The sequence below is a fragment of the Vanacampus margaritifer genome, chromosome 13 (assembly GCF_051991255.1).
Source record: "Vanacampus margaritifer isolate UIUO_Vmar chromosome 13, RoL_Vmar_1.0, whole genome shotgun sequence".
NCBI lineage: Eukaryota > Metazoa > Chordata > Actinopteri > Syngnathiformes > Syngnathidae > Vanacampus > Vanacampus margaritifer.
In genome coordinates, this window is record NC_135444.1 from 13,208,768 (window position 1) to 13,231,437 (window position 22,670).

Genomic DNA, 22,670 nt, shown 5'->3' on the forward strand with positions numbered 1-22,670 from the left:
TCAGGTGTATTTTAAAAATGGTGCTACTTTCATTAGATACCAATGTACCAGCACGCCGTAGTTAAAACGATCCGTCCAAGTGTTAAGCTACCGAAGCCTAGTAAGCCTGAAGGAAGCAGACTCTGCGTAGGTGTCGACCTTGATGAGAGAGTCAGGTCATTAGGTTTCTAACAAAGCGAGAGGGAAGACAAGTGTGTCCGGACATATCATTTTCTAACAGCCATCATTTCCTCCACAAGCTCAGTAATACTCTCCGGTGTGATTGAGGTTTTATAGGTGTCATTACGGGACATTACTGCCTCGCCTGTTCTTCTTTGAATACTGATTTTAAGCCTCCTAGCATGATATTCCTCTTCTTATCTCTCTTTATGAAGCAGAAAAATATGAGAAAAAGATCAATAACCATTAAAATAAAGTAGTTAATGCTTAGGAGGCAGAAATTCAATGCAGACGCGATATTTCGTGTTGCCTTCACTGATCCTTACCCTAGGTTTTTATGGAAAAAGTTAGCAGATATCTACCTTGTGCCAGTGCTAGACGTGGTCTGAGTCAGGTTTTACATCAACTTTCTGACTCCAAATAGACACTCGGCCAGACACGTCTCCAAGATGCTCGATTACGTTCACAACCTCGAAATGTTCTAGCCAACATTCGCATTTGACTGCATGCGTACCAAATCTGGTATGCGTGCGTGCAAATCACTTCACAAAGACACCTCGGAGCTCTTGACACCTCATTTTATTGTCCCAACATTCAAAAGTACAAATAATTCAAACACAACAGTTTTATGAAAAAGAAAAAACAAACATTTACAGCAAGATTTTCTATTTTGTTTCCAGTTTCAGAAATGACCTAAACTAGCAAGGATAACATGAAGTCATTCATCGCAGTAATTATATTAATAATTAAGAATAAGAATACTAAGAATAATAGCAATAATAACCATAATAATCATAATAATTATAATCATCATCATTGTTAATAATTGTTAAGTAATAACATAAGCAGGAGAGAAGAGAGAGAGAGAGAGAGAGAGAGAGAGAGAGAGCGAGAGTGCGAGCCGCATTCCACGAGGCTCCGCCAACATTTTTTTTCATCTTTTTTGTCTTTAAGGATTTTGTTTTATAGATTTTTTTTTTTAATCAGATAGTAAACAAACACATCTCAGGAGGAAAAAAAGAAAGAAAGAAGAAAACTGACAAGAAGAAAAAAAGAGCCGAGTTCCTCTGTTCACCTTCCCTCCTCCACTACTGGCTGCCTTGTTCCTACCGGCAGCTTGCCACTCACCGACTATAAGGCGCTACGGGGATGGCGGTGGGAGCCACTGGGGTGGGACATGGCGCGAGGGTGACGCAGCCCCATGACTTACGCACACACAGAAGGACACACACTAGACAGTCACATGATTACGAACACAATAAAATGATATCTAATACAAGAGCTGTATCACATATTCATAGTCATAGTGTTGATTTTCAGATCTGTGAGGCAAACATGCTAACCATGCTAACATGATAAACGTTGTTAAAACATGAAGGTCATTGCTGTCAATTCCAGTTAAACTCCACAGAAACCGTGAAGCAGAAGTGCTGACCACTCAACCGTCGTGCCGGATCAGCGACCTGTCCCTAATATTTTGACTGTCTTGTAAGTAGGAGTTAATGGTGAAAATCTGCGAGTAATCAACTTAAAATTGCCTATAGAGGCCACAAGGTGGCGACACTATTTTTTCTTAGACATGGTTTGTCTAAATGAACGTAGCTACTTAACGCCAATATACCACAGGATGGCGCCAAATCACTGCTTTTCTATTAGACATGGCAATGGCTTGTCTAAATGAACATAGTTCTTTGGTACCAAGATACCACAGGAAGGCGCCAAAGCACTGCTTTTTCTATTAGACATGGTGATGGCTTGTCTAAATGAACATAGTTCTTTGACACCAAAAACACCAAAAGGATGGCGACAAAGCACTGACTTTTCTATTAGACATGGTGATGGCTTATCTAAATGAACGCAGCTACTTAATGCCAAGATCTCACAGGATGGTGTCAAAGCACTACTTTTCTGTTAGACATGGCGATTGCTTGTCTAAATGAACATAGTTTATTGACACCAAGATACCATAGGATGGCGCCAAAGCACTGACTTTTCTATTAGACATGGTGATGGCTTATCTAAAGGAACGTAGTTCTTTGGCTCCAAGATGCCTCAGGATGGCACCGAAGCACTACTTTTTAAATGATTATTATTATAAATAACAATGGCCTGTCTAAATGAAGCTGCTTCCTCACTTCAACATAGTTTCTTGGCGACAAGATAACACAGGATGATGCCAACGCACTGCTTTTTTATTAGACATGACTGGATTGAGCACAAAAATTAGGAATATGTGAATTTGAGTGTAAATGAGTCATGAATATGTAGTGAAACATTGTAATTGAGATAACCCAAATACTAGAAATTACCCTCACAATAAAAACACATCAAGACAGAGGTGGCAAATGCTGGTCCAGAAAGTAAAAACCCTGCACAGTTTTCCTTTAGCCCCTTGTGCTAGCAAGCTAGTTCCTTAGCAGGTAACCGAGCACCCTGCAAGCTAGCTAGGGAGCTCACTAGCTAGCACCTGGGCCTAAAGCCAAACTGTGACAGGGTTTTTACTTTCTGGACCTGGATTTGCCATCTCTGCATCAAGATTAATACCTCTTACGGTATCAAAGGTAATCTTTGTAATCTTTGCAAATGAATAATATATGCGATACAGCTGTTGTATTGTCTCTCATTAGATTGGGTCAAGTCATAATGCGGCGTATCCAAACAGACTCAGACATACACACAAAGAGGCGGAATACAGGCACGCGTCGCAGGAGGTCACACAGAGTAGGAAATTGACACATCAGAACAACATTCTACTGGGGTCGTTGCATAAATTCAAGCCCCCCCACAACCCCGTTACGGCGTCGAGGGGCATCTGCTCGTGTGTATGACGGCGCATATGGCGATGATGTCACATGAGTGAGATGCGTGTGGGCCTCTTATTTTCCAAACACACATGCACATCATTCATGTTTTGGAACAGAATAATCCAATTCTGTATATTTATACATCTGGAACCCTACATTTGACCTTTGAAAATATATAATATATATCATACTAGAGTATATAAAATATAGAATCGGTACAATCCCTTTCCATCCCTCCAGAGTACTTCTTCAGTATAGTAGTTTTTCTCTTTTTTTTTTTAAAACATTTGTCGGTATGCAATTTGAAAAATTGAAAAAGAAGTCAATTGAGTCGACCCTCAAACAAGAGCGGGCGCAAAAAAGTCGGAGCCTCCGTGAGCTGAATGTTACGATATATATATAACGTAGACGTATGCTTTCAGACGTACAGTTTTGCATAAAGGTGTCATCACAAAGCGGTAGTAAGTGGAGGGAGGGTGTGGACGGAGTGGCTTTAGAGAACTACACAAACTTATCACAGGTTATATTGAACCAGAACGACTGTTTATAACATTCTATTAAGACTAAACTTCATTGGAAAAGATCTAAAGATTTCATTTTGAACAAGACAATAAAAAAGCAATAGCAAATTGAACTATTAATAACTAGGTTATGCATAGCGAGTAACTGTTTCTAGTAATAAGGGAAGAGCGTTCCCCGGCCTTCCAGACACTTTTTTTTTTTCTAGTTTTCCTGACTTTTAGATTTTTTTTTTTATGTGATCATTTTGATATATTGGTACAAAGCACAAACGTACTAAAAGTTCTCTCAATGCAGTGGACTACTGGAAGAGCTTCTCCACTAGTCGCTTTGTTCCCTTTTGCTCAGAAACGCCCCCCCTCCCTGTACCAGAATCACGCAAATACAGACAATGAAACAAATAAATACATAAATACACAGATAAATTAAGTGGTTCATAAATACATAATAAATAGAAATAAATAGAAAAAATAAATAGTTGAACAAAAATAGTGAAGTAAATCCAAATACACTTATATTCAAAGCTTTTTGTTCGGTTTCTTTTGCCGCGGTAGGTAACGTAAAGTTAATCCAAACCTTTTTTTTTTCTCCACAAGCAACATGACGACAATTGAACAGTTTCCTCACAAGTTTTTCTAAGTAACTGAACCACCACTTCATAATAAGTTGCCATATGAAAAAGACAAGCTCCAACTAAAGAACAGTGACAACTCAGATAGTACAGTAGATATTGTAAAACAAAGGTAGACTATGTATATATAGATATATATATAGATAGATCATCTATTTGTACAGAGCAAAGAAAGACACATTAGTCATAGATCGCCTTTTCAGGAAACAAATATCTAGACTAAAGAAACTAGCTAATCATCGTTAAGTTTGGACAAACGCTTCACGCTCAGCAAGTAACGCAAAAGCCAGCAAGCCAAACAAACAAAGCAAAAATAAATAAGTAAAATTTGTTCCGTGATAGTTTTTTTTCTTCTTTTTTTATATATATATATAGATATATAGAATTTTTTAATTTTTTTTTTTACACTACCCAAATGTGTTGATCTATCTGGTTTTTCTGCAACAAAATAGTCTCACCAGACTATTTGGGCCAACAATAAACAAATAAGCTCAATTCAATGCCAACATCAACATAGTATTTTTTGAAACAACACATAGAACAACCAACTCGGATATTTAAGATATGTGAATAATGTAGTATAGCACCTACTGTTGATCGCTAAAAGGAAGTTTGCACACAAATGCAGAGCAAAGAGAAACAATATCATGGATAGTATGCGTTTTAAATGGATCGATGTGCATATATGTCGTTACCGATACCCCATTTGGACTGATGACGAGAACAGGAAAAGAAGCAGACAAAAGGGTCTCCTTGCTTTGGGCTCTGGACGATAAGGATGGTTACCTTCTCCCTTCCCCTTGTGGGTATTGAATAATTACGCACTAGTACATGTGTGAAAAATTACCAAAATCACCCGCCTTGGCTTCCTTTTTTTTCACAAAACCTTCCATCTAGAAAATGTCCGCCGCCAACGTGGCTTCCTCGGAAAACAACGAGCGCTGAGCCTAGAAAGTACCAATGGCAGAACGACAAGACAAGGTGGTGCCCCCCCTCCCCTCCCAGTTAGCCAGTCAAAATATTTTTCTCTTTTTTCAAATCCAGATTCTTGTAAAAATTTCTCAATAATTATTATTTTAATTATCATTTATAAAAATAGATTCTTTCTATTTATTTTTTATCTTTTTTTTTCTAAACACATTTTTTTTTCCCAAGCAAAGAGATCTTCTCTTTGGCAACAGTGTTCTTTTTTTTTTTCTTAAATTACTTCATGAGTCGTCAGGAAAGCTAACCCATCCCCCACCCCCGCACCCCAATCTCCCTGTGAGGAAAGACATTATGTTTTGTCTGCGATACAAAACAAAAACAATGTTAGAAAGTCTTTTTTTGTTTGTTTTTTTTTTGTTGTTTTTAAACTACATCAGAATCGGTGGGAGTGTGAAATCCCATCTAGAATCGTTAAGGGGACCTTCGAATACGACTATAAATGAATGAATGTTTCACCAATTGTTAGAAAAGAGCCCCCTCCCTACAGTGAGCGGGAGGTTGAGGATACTAACGACAGTGGATCCGGATATACAAAAGAAAAGCTAATCCTGAATCGAGACAGTGGTCTAAAAAGGATATTCTCTTCTCTAAAATTGTGGGGGGGAGGAGGGAGGTGGTGGTGGGGGTTGGGGGGGGAGGGGGGTTGCTACTGTTTACACGGAAGAGAAAACTCATTTTTAGCAACCAGAACAAACAGAAAGAATATACAACAATGAGAAGCCTGCATTATCTCAGGAACTTCCCAAAACGCATGAACATTTTCTTCATTTTCATTTTTGTAATACTTAGGCAACATTGGCTTATAGGTCCAAAGTTATGATATAAGCCATTTCGAGTTCAATTAGGTTGGATGGTTGCTTTATGTTCCAGTTTGCTGTGCTGGATCACGGTAGGAGGGTGGTGGTAGTGGGGAGGGGGGCTAAAATGGAGGGGCTGGGGTGGGGAGGGAGGGGGGGTCGTTTTTGGAGCAGACAGAGCTGCAGGCTGCCGCTTCTAACTACCTTGTTCGAGTTCAGGACTTGTGGGTCTTGTTAGTCTTGAAGGAGACTTGCAGGACGCGGTCGCCCAACCTGTAGCCGTTGAGACTGGCGATGGCCATGGCCGCCTCGTCGTAATTTGTCATGGTGACGAAGCCGAAACCTTTGCACTTGTTGGTGTTGAAGTCACGGATCACCTTGACGTTGTTGACGGCGCCGAACGGCCCGAAGAGCTGCCACAGCACGCTCTCGTCCGAGTCCGGCGACAAGTTGTAGACGAAGATGCACCAACCGGTGCCGGTGTGCCCGGGGATGTTCATGCCCACCAGGCTGGTCATGCTGTCGATGGTGATGGGTGAGAACCTGAGAGGACAAGCGGCAAAGACAAAGACGGAGATTTGAATAGAAGTCAAAAAGGGTGACTAATATACCTACACTTTGTGGACAACTATTGCACCAAAACAGAAAGTTACGACAGCTTCTAGATTTTCTACGGGTTGTTGGAGTGTGTCTGCGGGAACATTTGCGAGGTTTTTCCCGAGAGAGCAGCCGTCATCTCATCATTGTAGAAAGTGCATACAGATTACAGATTCCGAATGAGATTCTTCCATCTCATTAAAGGTATTTGTATTCACTGCGGGATAACTGATCTCGAGAAGAAGAAGATCCCCCAGGACATCTGTTGTGGCATCGCCAGCATGCCCAGACAATGCAGGGAGTGCATACAGGTACGTGGAGACCATCCACACTACGTTTGCTATTTTGATTTTTCGTAGGATTTTAAATCCGGCCCTAAATTGGTTATTTTGTGGTGTTTCTATTGACTGCTCATTTGTATTTTTGCTCTTAATATTTTGAAGAGTTCAAGTGCAAAAGCAGAAATCCCTTTTTTGTGTGTGAATCTAGTAAATTTTTAAAGTTTTTTTTTCTGGTTTCCAGGTTAAAGGTAATATTTTTTTGTTCTAGGTGCTCTAAATGAATATAAATTAAACAATTAAGAGGCTAATTGTGATTTATTGAGAAAAGTCAAAGATGCTTATATGTGAAGAGTTCAAATGCAAACATAGTTAACTACATTTTGGGGTGAATTGAGTACAATGATTTTTATTTTTAATTTCTGGTTCCATGTTAATGCTAATATTTTTTTTTATTCTGGTAATTTTGCATTAATATAAAATAAAAAAATTAAAAAGCAAATTTTGGGGGAAATTAAAAATATTTAAGGGTAGCTACATGACAAGAGTTCAAATGCAAACGAAGACAACTTTTTGTGAATTAATAATTTTTTTTTTTTAATTTCTAGTTCCACGTTAAGCTAATATTTCTTAATCAGGTTATTTTAAATTACTATACATTAAGTAATTAAGAGGCTAATTAACCGTTACTTTGTAAGGAGAGACAGTTGCCTTCCGCAGATTTAGCATATTCTATGATTTGTTTTCAATATTTTTTTTTCCAAATTACATTTTTTTTTTTTTTTATATATTGTGTCCGGGTACAAAACAGAGTAAATAAACTGGCAAAAGCACAGAAACGAAGGCTTTCGCTTCAAAATCTGAGGACCTTAACCCTAACTCCAGTCTCACTGGTAAATTTCATGCAGGTTATCATATTTTAAGCTAATTTTCTAGCACAACCGAAGCCATGTTAGCAGTGAGTGAGTAATCGGATACAACGGAGACGAAGCTATAGCTGGAGTAAAATGCTTATGGCACTTGTCGGTCTCTGAAATCAAACCTTCATGTAGGAGTTTGATTTTGCTGGATCAAAACAAAAGCCATGATAGGCAGCCCGCTAGTAGGCGTGTCTGTATTTCTATCTAAATGGCGCTTGCCGGCTTTTGCACTTGAACTCATCATTTTCAACAGGAAGATTTCATCATCAAGAGCTGGTTTACTTGTGCACGTGCACAGGCTCATTCCAAAATCTCCTACTAGCTTCATTGTGAGAGGCCTCCTGTTAGGAATTACTCGATATCTGCCCCAAGGAGATGCAGATGAAGGTTTTCTCTTGGCGCCCTTGAGTGGCTCCTTCAAGAGCTAAATTGCAGAAAGTTGTTGAATTAAAGCATTGCGAGAAATTCATCAAAGATCACGCGCCAGGCTACTAAATCTCTTCTCATTCGCCTCGTAATCTTCTCCTTTTTCTTGCGATGCAAGAAGATTTGAATCCTCAGTTGACTTCACTTAATTGCCTTTCCGCTCAAAGGAGAGGGAAAAAGGGGGAAAGAATGCGCCCATTTTTAAATAAAAAGTAAATGAGATAAAGAGGTTCATTTCTTATGCCACCTCTCTTCAAGAAACAACTATAGGCATTATTGGCCATGGTTTAATTGAGATTTCCGCCTTGCTGCAGCTGTCTGGGAAGGCTGCTTTCCTGGGCAAAGGGAGGGAGCAAAATGGAAAGTGGAAGCACTTTGTAGCCCAGTGGCATTATGGTACAAAGCGTATTCCTCCCACTCGTCCCCGAGTCTGCAGGGTGTTCTGTTCTGTACTATTGCGGGGCTTGTGGCAATGATCGATTGCGCTGCTTGCTGCTCAGGGCCCCCGCCCCTTTATTCTTATCTCGTCAGTGACTATATATGGGCCGCAATCACTACGACCTTCCTACATGACTTTGATGGTGCGCAGTCTGATCCTGGCCGATGCGAGGGCTTCGGACGATTGAATCATTGACTCCAAGGTCTTACTGCAATCATTTGCCTTCATCGATTAAGTACCACAGGGTGCAAGAAAAAGAGATTATACTTGACAATATACATCAATCTGTGGGTGAAACAGATTGTAGTAGCAACGTTTTTTTTTGTTGTTTTATCTCTCGCTACCGATTTTCCATCAAACACTGGCCTTTTCTTGCTTTGTTTATAAAAAAAAGTCAACCCCCAACAATTTTTTACAATATGTTCTATGCAGCTCAACAAGTTTCAACACGGTATTCTAATTAACTAATTTGCTCTCCAAAAACATATACAAAGTTATATTTTAAATATTGTGATGGTCCCAATAACGTATTTATACGTTATTTAAAAAATAAATAAAAATAAAATAAAATAAAATTAAATAAATATATATATATATATATATATATATTTATGCTCGAGCATACAGAAGGCTTTGATACAGCCGCAGACCTGAAGAGGTCGCTTAAAGCAACGGTAGGTATTACACAAACGGCCAGCAGGTGGCAACAGAGCATAAGAGATCAACCAGGGCCAACAAATATCTTTTTTCCATTGTTTTAAACAGATTTGTGAATAAATAATGATACAAGTTAGCTATATTCTAATGCTAATTGCTACAGAAATATAATTTTTTTTCCCTGATGAAAGAAGAGACTCTAATCTTTCTTTTGGTAGGTTCTATGTTTTAAAGCAATAAAACATAATATTCTGTGGGCCTTGCAAAATCTGTCAAAATCCAGTAAAACAGCCGGGAGCGAAGGGGGTTACTTCAGTGAAAACGGCCGGGAGTGATTGATCTATTATTGCATTTGTGAAATATTAGTTAATTAAGCAGCAAAATTCCCCCGCCATTTTGCCACTTGCTGTCAACTGACAAACAGAAACGACCAATCATGGCTCAGGCGAACTGTGATTGGTTGCTACCTGAATCTTGAACAACTGTAATGTCATTTTTAGTCGACAGGAAGTGACAGAATGGCCGCCCCTTATGGATCAAAATAAGTGGATTTTGCTGCTTAACTAATTTTCCACAATATTAATCAGAATGCTGTGTGAAGACTACTGGGGGCACATACAACATATTATTGTAAAGAAAATGTTTTGGGTTGACGTTGCTTTGATTAGTTTTGAAGTCATCTTGCTGGAATTTGTCTCAAAAAGCTAGAAACACTTTCTAGGACTTTCCTTTGCATTGTATGCCTCTCTGAGTGTGCATAAAAGTGCATTCGTGGGTACATGTGAATCTGGGAATGAACCCTAACCAGTAATACAGACAAGGGTTGCATAGCAACAGTATCAGCTGACCATATTGTTTCTTCCTGAGAAAAGCCAACTACTTGCAGATGACATGCTCTGCAATCAGCATGCTTGATTCAGACCAGTCCAGGCATAACAATTGATAATTTGATGAGCTTATTAAGTGGGATTGATTGTTGATTAATCATGTCTTGAATGCCCTGATGCAAAATTGACATTCCTACTTGGCTGTAACCAGCAGATTGACTGTTGATTCAATCGCTGCTACTTTGAAAGTCTAGAGAAGTACAACTGATGTCACTCGAAGATGTTGCTATCAGCGCTATCAATATACATATTTGATGATTAATATGATTTAATTTCACTGCTTAGGAAGCTAAGTTGTCTCCGAATGGTGTCCCGAGTGCCTGCAACATGCAAGATGCCGCTGTCAGCACATCACAACAATGGCTGCTACACGCCGGGTTATGTAACACCTACTGTATGGTAGCAACAAAGCAAAGAAAAATGAGGCATGGAGGCAAAAAGGAGGGAATTCGAGCAGCGCAGAGCAAAGCCGGAGCCATCTGCAGTGAAACATTTCCTGTTTCCAGCAAGGATCCAGGTTCATCCAGCCTCATCGCTTGTACGGATCACAGCAACTGTTCCCAAAAGGCATCCAGCCAATGGGTACATTTGGATTCAAATGTATGTACTGCATCAACAATATCAATGTATGTATGTATGTATGTATGATGTTTTTTTCCCCACCCCTAAATAAAATGTAAGCGTTAATATCATATGTTTTTTCCAGGCTAGGCTGAAGCGACAAGGCCAGAGAACCTGAATCCCGAAGAAAAAAACAACACCTAGAAATCAAGTCGAGAACAAATCCATTCTTTACACAGAAACAACCCAAAAACAATCCAAACAACACCAGCACTTGTCATAATCAAAACAAAGCAAATCCATCACCACTGAAAACAAAGACAAATTGTTTTCTGCTTTTTAAAGTGCTTGTTAGGCGTTTGAAAAACACTCAAGCTCACGAGTAAAACAACAATCAAAGCAAAAAAACAACAAAAATGCAATTCACCTTGAAAATTTGTTAAACGTAAATTGAAAACAAAAACGACACGAAAATAAACAACAAGAAAAGGATACTGGAAAATAATTGAGTCAACATGGACATCTGGCATTGGGTGAAGTTTTAATTACCTCTTTACGCCATAGGCCATATTAAGCAAATTGTCCAGCCTGTAAAGAGAAGGAGGGTTCTGGGGTTAATGGTGGGCAGATGGTTGACTTACTCAATGGAACTAATGTCCCTGTTGGAATTGAATGATCCTTCTCACTCAACAACACACAAAACCATCTCCAGTTACATTGAGGAGCTCCACCAGAAGAAGCTAGCATTGGTTAGCTTGGTCCCATCAATATAGCACAGCGCTAGCTACTGTATGTTATCAACACATTGTTATCACCAAAAGTAGTAACTTTAGTATCAGCCTACACCAACAAGTCATGTTTGTTGTAACAAACATTAATGCCGGCAGAAGTGGAGCATAGCTTAGCACTGGGCTAGCAGAAGCGGCTAGGCTAGCTCTATAGCTAAATCCGTTGAATTGTTGTCATCCTTAAAAAGAACTCTTCAAAGTGGGATGTCAGTGAAAATAGTTTAAAGGTCTGATACAGAGTTCTGTCAGTGTAATGGAGTTGGCATTTGAGTGATGGCGAGTGAGAGATGAGAATGATTTTACCCAACAAAAACACAAGTAAATGTCAAACGTGTTTAGAACATCAAGTGCGGGGTCACTAACATGTTTTGAAACTGAGAGTTACTTCTTCAAGGGGTTTTCTTGTGTATAATTAATGACAGTCATTAAACAGTCATTAAAGAAATGAAGATGCTGATCATGATTTTGCACAATTATCAACAATGATTCAACAAGGTAGGAAACATAAATATCAACATCCCCACTTTTCATATCAAAAGGATTTTGTTTACTCCCGGTTAATTATTTTCTGAGTGAGACGGTCCAAATGGCGCTTTGACTATTTCGGGTTGCCGACCCCAATTTTAATCACACATTGTTCAGCTCGCTATTTGCCTTGCCATGAATAACGAAAATCCAGTAGTAATTGATACCCACCCAAAAATTGTGTAATTGCCTAAATGCCACAAGATGGCAGCAAAATACTTTTCTGTTAGACATGGGCTAAATGAAAAATTAAGCTCCAACCCTCTCTTTTCAACATGGGTTCCTTGGCCCCAACATGCCACAAGAAGGCACCAAGCAATATTTTTACATTAGACATGGCTGTGGCCAGAGAACAAAAAAATTGTTTGCAGAGTATAACGGAGAATAGGTTCCTCCCGAAAATCTACGAATAGGTTAAATCCAGAACTGGAATATGCAGAGGGGTATTTAAATTAAAGCAGAGGGCTAAAAGCTTTGCAGTGAGGCAGTTTGTGTGTCCCTCAAGAGACTATCGGTGTGTGTGTGAGGGGGATTAGGAAACCTGTGGGCTGTGTAAAATGGTGGCCCTCTTGGATGGATGCAGTCTGCTTGGTGACTCAATGACCTTCATTCCTCACTTACTCGCAGCCTGTCTCATGTCTTATTAACTCCTAGAGCCTAATGGACAGGGACCACGGCTTATTGAGCAACAGCTGGCTAGAGATGCCTCGTTCCTCTCGAAAACACCATAAACTTGAACCTGGCGACAAGGGTCCGTCCACTTTAGGGTAGTGGTGGCACAATCAAATTACCTCTTCCAAGGACATTATGTCATGTGGATTATGAAAAAGCTTTAAAAAAACTACTTACAAAACTTTTTTTAATAAATCTTTTAAGACTAGCAGTGATTGGAATAGCGGAAGCTAGTGAGGCTAACCGCTATTCTCATCCACAACCACACTGTATGAAGACTTTGCAACTGTGTTGGCTCGACATTTTACTGGTCCATAGAGCGTTATAGTCAGGTGACGGCAGCAGACAGGTGAGTGGAAAGTCAACTGCAAATTGGCCAATTGGAAGATGAGATGCCAAAAACACATGATTAGCGATTAGCCAACCACGATGATTAAAGACTAGTCAACTGATCTCAAAAGTATTGTCATGTTGATCTATTGCTCAACTTTATAATTCACATCGCCGACCAATTAAAACACACAAATACACCCCATATAGAAAAGAAGTAATTAGCAGTAATTAGCGCATGACTTAGTAAGGGAATGAGTGTCGGTAAAGAGGGAAATTGGCGAGAATGCTCAGAGAGCTCTAGGGCCGAGAGCAAGAAGACATCTGGCTGGCCGCTGGGCCATTACGCCACAACACAACAACCTGCTGCTAACGCGCTCTCACAATCACACACAAGCATATAAACACACCAGAGTCACACGTCCCCACCACCGACTGCCTCTCTAACCCAAACAAACAATAGGACCTTTGTTTGCTTTCTCAATGCGGTGTTAAAAGAAGAATAGGCACATTTTTTGTCCTTTCTTTTTGAAACGAAAATCTGTTCAGCTGTAATTGTTTCCTGCCCTGAATATAATAAGGGTAATTTTGCTAATTAGCGCCATTAGTTAAGGGCCAAAAAATGGGAAACAAGCTAGGCTGTAGGGCATGGATGTATTATGCTGGAGTCGATTATGTCTGCTGCTTGGAGTGGGACTATGCTGACACATTGTACTGCTCATTGACTTGGCCTGTAGCGGAGCCATAGCATTATGTAGCCAGTGACAAACAAAATATACTACACAGTGGAACCTCTAAAGTTGAACGTCCCTGAAGTTGAACAATTCATAAATGGACTGAAAAATGTCTTGACAATATTATATTATATGCAGACCCACTAGTCTAAATTCTGGTTAATATTGTGTTAGTCGAAAAAATCCAAAATCCAGCAGTTTATATTCATATCAGGAGGCGGCCATTTTGCCACTTGCTGTCGAGTGAAAATGACATCACAGTTGCTCAGCCAATCACTGCTTAGTTTCAGAAAACAGGTGAGTTGTGATTGGTCGTTGCCTGGCCCTGAGAAACTGTGATGTCATGTTTAGTCGCCAGCAAGTGGCAAAATGGCCGCCCCCTGAGATGGATACAAACGGATGGATTTTGTTGCATAAGTCATATGCCACAAATGTAATATCAATCAGAACGTCACTTTTAGACTGGTGAGGTCACATATAACGTTTGTCAAGAAATATTTAAGGTTGACTTCCCCTTGAAGTGTCAGTAAAGTCCAACGTTGTTGTTTCAGCAAATCTCTAAACTAAATTTGTGCTTTTTTTTTTTAAAAAAAAGTTTTTTTTATCTGTCTCATTATAACACTGGAATCGAAAATGGAATTTATTGCTAAATACAATTAAGCTAATTCAACAACAAAAGAATGGAGTGTACACCTGAATGTTTCACAAATAACCACAGTTAACTTAATTTGTATTTCAGTTCTAAATGTTAACCATTGTTCCTTTAAAACATTAAATGTTTAATCTAGGAAAAGTTTTCTCATTATTTCTGTTTGAAAGAATTATTCCAAATGCAAACTGTTTAGAGATTCTGCTGCATTTCAACTTAGGGACACATTTGAAATGAGTTTGACATTCATTTATTAAGTGTAACTTTTTTTTTTTTTAGCAATGTCCTCACGACGAGCACTGCAGAAGAAAAAGGAACCAATATACACTTTAAGGCAACTTCCAGAGTTGCGTGGTGAGCACAGGGACACAGCGAGGAAGTGTCCCGTGGTTGTGATTTGTGATGAGAAGCGACAGCTCTCCTGCCGAGCCTGTAAATTGGCTTGGCGTATCACAGACACGCAGCCACGCTACATCGCTCAGGTGTCACACCAGGAAAGCGGCACTGCAAGAAAAATACCTTCCCGACGCCGACTTTGACGGAGAATAAACAGCACAACCGGCTTAGTGTTATTGAAAGAGAGAGGAATTTGTACGAGTGTGTATTTTATGACAATCCCCAAAAACATCCCAAGTCGTATTGAGAAGATGGAATGCATCATCTTTTGTTTTTGTGAGATGAAACAGAACCTTGAATATGAGTATATTACACCGCATTGAAAATAACCACAAACAGTGAGTGGCAGGAAAATGACCTGTTAGGACGCATACAGTGTCGAACGTACACTGTATGATATAAAATCAAAAGCATTGCATCTTGGCGTGTACCTGGATCTATAAGCGCTTTGAGCATTTCTTGATTTTTTTTTTTTGTTTTTTATCCTCTCATTTTCAAACGATATCATATGGAAATATGCAGGTGGAGGTGGTTATTTGTGGCCGGTAAATTTTGACTGTACTTTCAGCTTTGATTCCGCGTGAGAATTCAATGCGCCCAAAAATGATGATGTCACTCTCTCAGACAATTTGAATGCTTCCACAATGCTCTTCAACATGATCAAGATATAAATACCAGCTTTCTTATGTGTTCTATTATGCATCGTTATTTATTATTATTATTATTCTGTATTTTATTATTCATTAGCTCTTTGACTGCCAGACGTTTTCAGAAAAGGGATGCCGTGGGTGCCAGCCAATTTTAAGCATTTTGACTGATCTTTCAAGGTCCATAGAAAATTATGTGTTTGGACTATGCAAACACACATACTGCCAAAACAAGATTGAACTCTCATCTTCCATCAGAAAAAAAAAGTTTGTTTCTACCTTATTCCGTTTTTGAGTAATCAACAATAGAAAATGGTTAGTTTCACCTGTTTTGAAAAAAACGTCTTTTAACGTCTTTGGCACTCCATAGGATTTTACGAAACGTTATTTAACGTTTTTGGCAGTCAAAGAGTTAATTTTACATTCACATACGTGCACGAGAGAGGCACCTTGGGTGAGAAGAGTGTGATGTAGTGATAGACCGATAGAATTTTTTTCAGGGACGATGCATAGAAGTTTACTGTATTTCTGCTTCCACTTACTTTGCGCAGAAGACAAGTGACGACCATGCACTAAAGTAGAAAGACACTTTGTTTTTATGAGCCAAGTCTGGAAAACCTTGGATTATAAAGGTAATATTTTGAGCATATGACTGACAATAAAGGTATATTTTCACTGAACCAAGCCTGTTGTATGTACGGTGTTTTTATGAAAAACGCAATTTTCCCCCCCCACTAAAAATTGCTTTACCTTTTTATTGCGCAGCAACGATCGGTGCGGATAAAGTGTTTTTATGGCCATGGAGAGCAAATTTGATTCATTTTTTTTTCTTTCACCACTAACTGCATTTATAAACAAATGCATTTTTGCCCAGGGATGCAGGGAAGTGCTGGCAAAATGGCAGCGTGATGAAATCAAGGGAAACACAAACGTGAATGACAGAACCCCACAGTCTCGTCGAATAAAAAGTTCCTCTCTGATGTCGCAGGTGCTGGCAGGGCTTGATATACTGACAACCGCATCAGGTGCAAAGTTAACACCTGTTCTTCTTCTAAAGGCCACACTGTTGCTGGGATCAATGTTTACAAGGAAAATGTAACATGATGGCAGAGTCAGAGGTCGTGCTGGGGCTTGTGCTCAATGCTTGAAATTGTAATGTTTTCTCAGTAGTTTCACTTTTCTGGGATTTGGATGTTTGCATTGATGCCAAAGTGAACATAAATCCCTTTCCAAACATCTTAATCCAGCTCTGCACCAAATACATTTTTGTGGAAGTGTGTTTAGTTTATTTGTTCTTCTTCTATGCCAAATTGACACATTGACCTATGACATCTAGTACTGTATGCTAAGTTTTGGTACTTCCCATCTCAATACATGAATCTGAAGATTCCCAAACTTATGAGCAAATCACTTGTTGTCATTAATAACGTTTAATAGGAATGTGAAAATTAAATTGTGCGTTAATTTTTTGTTAATTTTAAGTTCCTTTAACGCCACAAATATTTTTAATACGTGTTTATTGACCGCCTCTTACTTGGAAAGCCTGTACTGGGGGAATTCCAGTCGCAACGCAGCAGACGCGTCAACATCAAATTTTAGTAGTAATACATTTAATAATAATGCATATATTTGTGGAGACTGGGGTCAAGTTGTATTTTACAATTTTAAAAATGTGCAGAATTTCACAAGTTACTTCATGTTAAAGATTACATATGTTAATAGATATATTAGATATTAATATGAAAAAAAAAAGTGAGCTGTCACCAATGTCTTATGAAATGTACTTGTGCCATCTAGTGGCAGAAAATTGACCTCAACACAAATCAATATCACACTTGTTTTTTTTACACTACAATACAGTCCATCTTTTGAATTTTAAATCGATTTTATGAATTGGCTGTATCAATGACTAAAACATGCAGCCATATTTCTATTAGTGTAACATTGTTTTCACACTTTTATGTTAAGAAGTATGAAAACTGAAAAAAATATATTTTATAGTTCATTTGATTGTACATTTAGAACACATATAAAATTTGCGATTAACGATTGAAGTCATGCGATTAACTAATTTGCTCCCCAAAATACATCCATCCATCCATCCATTTTCTTGACCGCTTTTCCTCACAAGGGTCGCGGGGGTGCTGGAGCCTATTCCAGCATTTTAAATTTTACCATGGTCCCACAAACGTATTTATATGCATTTTTATGTTTTATTTTCATGCTAGAGCATACAGAGGCTTTGATGCAGCCTCTGAACTGAAGAGAAAGCTTAAAGCAATGGTAGTTATCACAAAAACTGCCAGCAGGTGGCAGCAGAGAGAGAGATCAACCAGGCCATGTTGTCCAGTGTTTTAAACAGATTTGTGAATAATAATTAAACTTAGCTATACAGTATTCTAATTCTAATTGGTGGAAAATGGAAACAAATAAAAATATACTTTTTTTTTCTTGATGAAAGAAGAGAATCTAATCTTTCTTTTGGTCATGTTTTTACAGCAATAAAACGCAATATTCTGTGGGCCTTGCAAAATCAATCAGTAAAACAGCCGGGAGCGAAGGGGATTGCTTCAGAGAAAATGGCTGGGAGTGAATGAGTTAATTACGATTAAAAATTGTAATCGCCTGACATCCCTAGTTTTTATGTTAGCTTAATAACTTGATATGAACGAGTTAGCTTAAGCACAAAAAAGACAGAATAGAGATGTGGAAGCACCCTTACAGTATATTTAATACAGAGCAGTATTTCAAAAATCAATTATGTGCCATAAATGAGTCATCCCCCTTCTGTTGAGAGAGTTTTTGTTACTTCCGCACAGCTACAATACAAAATAATAGCAACACCCCATGATGTGGCTACACTACCTGCTCCCTGTTACTCACCTGAACCTCTGAGCCTGGTGGTGGAGAGGCCCGGGGTATCGGCGGTTGGGGGACTGGTAGAGTTGCGACAAGAGGGCCTGGCTGGTCTTCTGGCTGGGGTTGTTGGCGAACTTGACCGTGATGGGCTCAGCCGCGCCCGATGGCTTCTGTCCGTTCAGGCCTTTGATGGCCTCCTCAGCCTCTATCCTCTTATCAAAGCGGATGAAGCCCACGCCTCGGGAGCCGCCTGTGGGGCCAGCAGATCACAAACAAACAAGGGCCCCTTTTACTTCACAAGGTTCGCATGCAGTGGATACATCGCATTGTACGTACGCAAACGGATCGTATACTTGAACGGAACACATCATAGAGGTAAGATATGAAAGCTTTTGGTTTTGAATAATTTATAAATCCAAGTGTATCTTGTGATTTGCATACAGTATGATGATGCTTACATAATGGGAAGAGACTGCAAACAGAAAAATAACAAAGTGCTTTCTTTTGATTGTGCACTTCTTAAACATGAGGCAACAAGCACATACCATACATCCATCAAGAAAAAAAAAAAAGTAATGTGTTTATGGAGATTAGGCTTACTTCAGGCACCACACACACCCGCACAATGTTGTTTGTTGTGACATTTGACTTCCTTCCCTGCCGATTTGTTATGTTCTATAAAATATTTAGAGACACTGCAACTGGGCGGTCTTTTGTTTGTGCCTGTGTAAGTGCACACAAAATGACTAAATCATTAGGCACTAATTAGATCTAACACATGACGACTGTATTAACAAATCTGACTTTACCAAGCTACTAATGCTCAGTTTTGATGGCAACAGTCAGTTTAATCAACTTTAAAATATGAATTATTGACATTTTGTGGTTTACAATGTTAGTTAGCTCCAGAACAATTTGCTGAGTTGTTTTACTACCCCAATGCACATACTACTACTACTAATACCCAGTAAATTTAAGTGAGTAAATTTTACTCTGAAAAAGACTATATTCAGTCCCAGTCTAAACAGAGTGAACTTTATACTAGGAAGAGAGTAAAATAATACCCCCCCTCAAAAAAACAAAAAACAAACCACTGAATAGTTGAGGAACAATCACAGAACCTTCAGGTTGGGAGACAGCCAACCTCACCACTGACCTAGGCCACTCATACTCTGTGTCAATATATCGTAGGTGTCAGGTGGAATCTCGTCTATCTATTTTTGGTCTCCTTTGGGACACATGAGCAAATGTTAGCTAACAATAAATCTAGCATAGCTCAAGTGGTAGAGAGGCCGTCTTCCATGCTAAAGGTTGCGGGATTGTTCCTAAACCCTTTATTGTTTATTTGTAGAATTTTACTCTCTTCTAAGTGTAAACATTTACTATGTTCAGAGTGGGACCGAATGCAGTCTTTTTAGAGTAAAATTTATTCTACGAAATTTAGTGTGTAGGGCTACTACTACTAAATGCTACAACAAGTACCACCACCACCACCACTACTACTATTAGTACCACTAGTACTACTACTACAAGTACCACCACTACTACTACAACTACTAGTACCACTAGTACTACTACAAGTACCACTACTACTACTACTATTAGTACCACTAGTACTACTACTACTACAAGTACCACTACTACTACTACTACTACTACTAGTACCACTAGTACTACAAGTACCACTACTACTACTACTACAAGTACCACTACTACTATTAGTCCCACTAGTACTACAAGTACCACTACTACAAGTACCACTACTATTAGTACAACTAGTACTACTACTACTACTACAAGTACCACTACTACTACTACTACTTCTCCTATTACTGCAAGTACAACAACTACTACTACTACTACAACAACTACTACTACTACTACAAGTACCACTACTACAACTACCACTAGTACTACTACTACTACTACAAGTACCACTACTACTACTACTACTTCTCCTATTACTGCAAGTACAACAACTACTACTACTACTACTACTACTACTACTACTACTACAACAACTACTACCACTAGTACAAGTACCACTACCACTAGTACTACTACTACTACAAGTACCACTACTACTACTCCTACAAGTGTAACTATTACCAAAGGTACTACTACTACTACTACTAAAAGTACTACTACAAATATCACTGCTACTACTACGGCTACTACAAGTACGGCAAGTACAGTACTACTACAAGTGCTACTATAATTACTACAACTACTACTATTGCTACAAGTAGGTCTACTATTACAGGTTTGCAAGTACTGCTACTACTACAAGCAGCTTTCCCCCTTGCAAGACTCAGCAGTCTCATTCAACATTTTCTGCAGGAATTTTGTAGTGTTTATTGCTGTTGTCGTAATTTTCGGTCATTTATAACTGACATACAGCTCAAGTTGCGAATAAAGGCAACTCAAATCTGCCCACCTCTTCGATCGTCTCAATCAAAACTGAACGTTATTATCTTTGTAAGGCGTTGAATGTCATTAGATGGTGTACCTAATGAGTTTTCCGATGAGTGCATACAGTATGCATGTTTGTTTGAACGTGTGTGTGTACATGCATTGCTATCTATTAATGGATGCTGCGCCTTGTTTTAATGAGGCTGTCTCGATGGCCCAGAGGGTGCTGGCTCAGTGACAGCAACATGGTGCCAAGGAGACTATTTACATAATAGTGTGTGCACACAGGCATGTCTGTGTGACGGCGAGCGAATAAAGGCAAGGTTGGGGGATTTTGCGTTTGAGCATCATTGTGTGCAGTCTCTCTTTCTCACACACAAAAGGCCCACCTTATTGTTATTCCACATTTTTGTACATGCCATCCTTCTCTCTTTCTTTTTTTTTTTTTTTTTTTTACATTTTAGTTTATCTTTGCTTCCTCTCACGCTGCTCGCTCTCCGGAATTCTCATCCAAAGAAACAACCCGAACACCTTGCTTGGCCTTTTCTTGTCTGCTTCTCTCCAGGACACTGACACTACAAGGTTATTTACTTTCCAGGCAAACTTCCTCCCCAAAAGGCACTCTTTTATATATATATATATATATATATACACATACATATACATACATATATATGTATATATAAATAAAAAAAAAAAAAAAAATATATATATATATATATATATATATAAAAAAATAATAATAATAATAAAAAATTAAAATAAATAAATATATATATATATATATATATATATATATATACAGTATAAGCGTTTTCAGACATAGCAGATTCCAATTACTTCAAAGGCTATGCACACTCATAATGGGAAGCATTCAAAAACAAATAATCTGTCATCACAAAATGAAATGAAAACACATTTGCAGGCTGTCAACAACATGCTATCGCAACAGGTGGCACAATACCCCTAACCATAAAAGCGCTTTATCTAACTGGAAATCAAATAAAAGTGCAATCATGCGTTTCAGCTGATAGTAAAATGGAGTGACTGTGACTCCCAAATATCACACAAACACACACAAAACTGGTCCTCTATATAGTAATAATAATAGCACAATGAGTCAAACAAATGGTTACGTTTCAGAAAATCTTCAACCTGGTTTAGATTTTCCAAATAGTGTGGATGTAAACACCCCAAATCTATCCATCCATCCATTTTCTATAGTGCTTGTACTTATTAGCGGACTTGTGGTGAAAAGTCGACAACACCGCGGACTGGTCACCAAGTCCATCCCAAGGAACTTTTAGAGCCAGACCATGACATCGTTGCGACATGGGAACTGAACCCACATTGCCTACACAGAAGTCAGGCAAGTAAACAGAGCCACGATCAAACCCGCAAAATATATTTTTTATACATTTTAAACAGAGTTTGTGTTGACATGACCTAAATTTTTACAAATAATTTAGTAGTCCGTGCAGACTTTTTCCATTTCAGAAACTAACACCACTTCTTGAGATAAAATATGACCCAATTAAGTGTAAACATTTCTTATTAGAGACCTCCTACTGCTATGAAAACACATTTTAGTTTTAACACAGTATTGGATGAAAAAAGAGAGTGAAAACATTTACACATTAGCTTTAAGAATGAGTCCGTGTCCACTCACTCGCCTCAGACAAAGGCTGGATTATGTTTACATTTCCCTTAGCCACCTGCCTGATCGTATTGACCTCCACTCAGTGATCCCCTCCCAGTTTCATGTCCCCTGACGACTTTTCACAATTTCCTCTTCTTTACTTACTCTTATTTATGCGCACGAGGGGTACATTTTAATTAGCTTGTCGGAAGCAGGAAAATAAAAATTGTGTCAGGATCAAAACTTTTTTTTCTTCTTTGCCTCTCTGCCAGTGACGATATGTTCTTAAATCTGCTCGTCAACAGGAACTCAAACAATAACTCACAGGTGTATTATTATTATTATTATTATTTTTTT

General features: G+C 38.7%; 1 protein-coding gene across 10 annotated transcripts in view; it reads right to left on the minus strand.

The window, feature by feature from the left end:
* Positions 1-719: 719 nt before the first annotated feature.
* The window catches only part of elavl4 (ELAV like neuron-specific RNA binding protein 4), a 115,659-nt gene continuing 93,708 nt past the window's right edge, over positions 720-22,670 (minus strand). For 7 of the 10 annotated variants that reach the window (XM_077584568.1, XM_077584573.1, XM_077584575.1 and 4 more), the window contains 3 exons: positions 18,287-18,520; positions 11,212-11,250; positions 720-6,440 (listed from right to left, as the gene is read on the minus strand). In XM_077584568.1, the coding sequence (XP_077440694.1) occupies positions 6,113-6,440; positions 11,212-11,250; positions 18,287-18,520 (601 nt within the window). In that variant the 3' untranslated portion in view covers positions 720-6,112. The remainder of the gene's footprint in view (positions 6,441-11,211; positions 11,251-18,286; positions 18,521-22,670) is intronic. The other 3 variants (XM_077584569.1, XM_077584571.1, XM_077584570.1) reach the window with 3 other exon arrangements.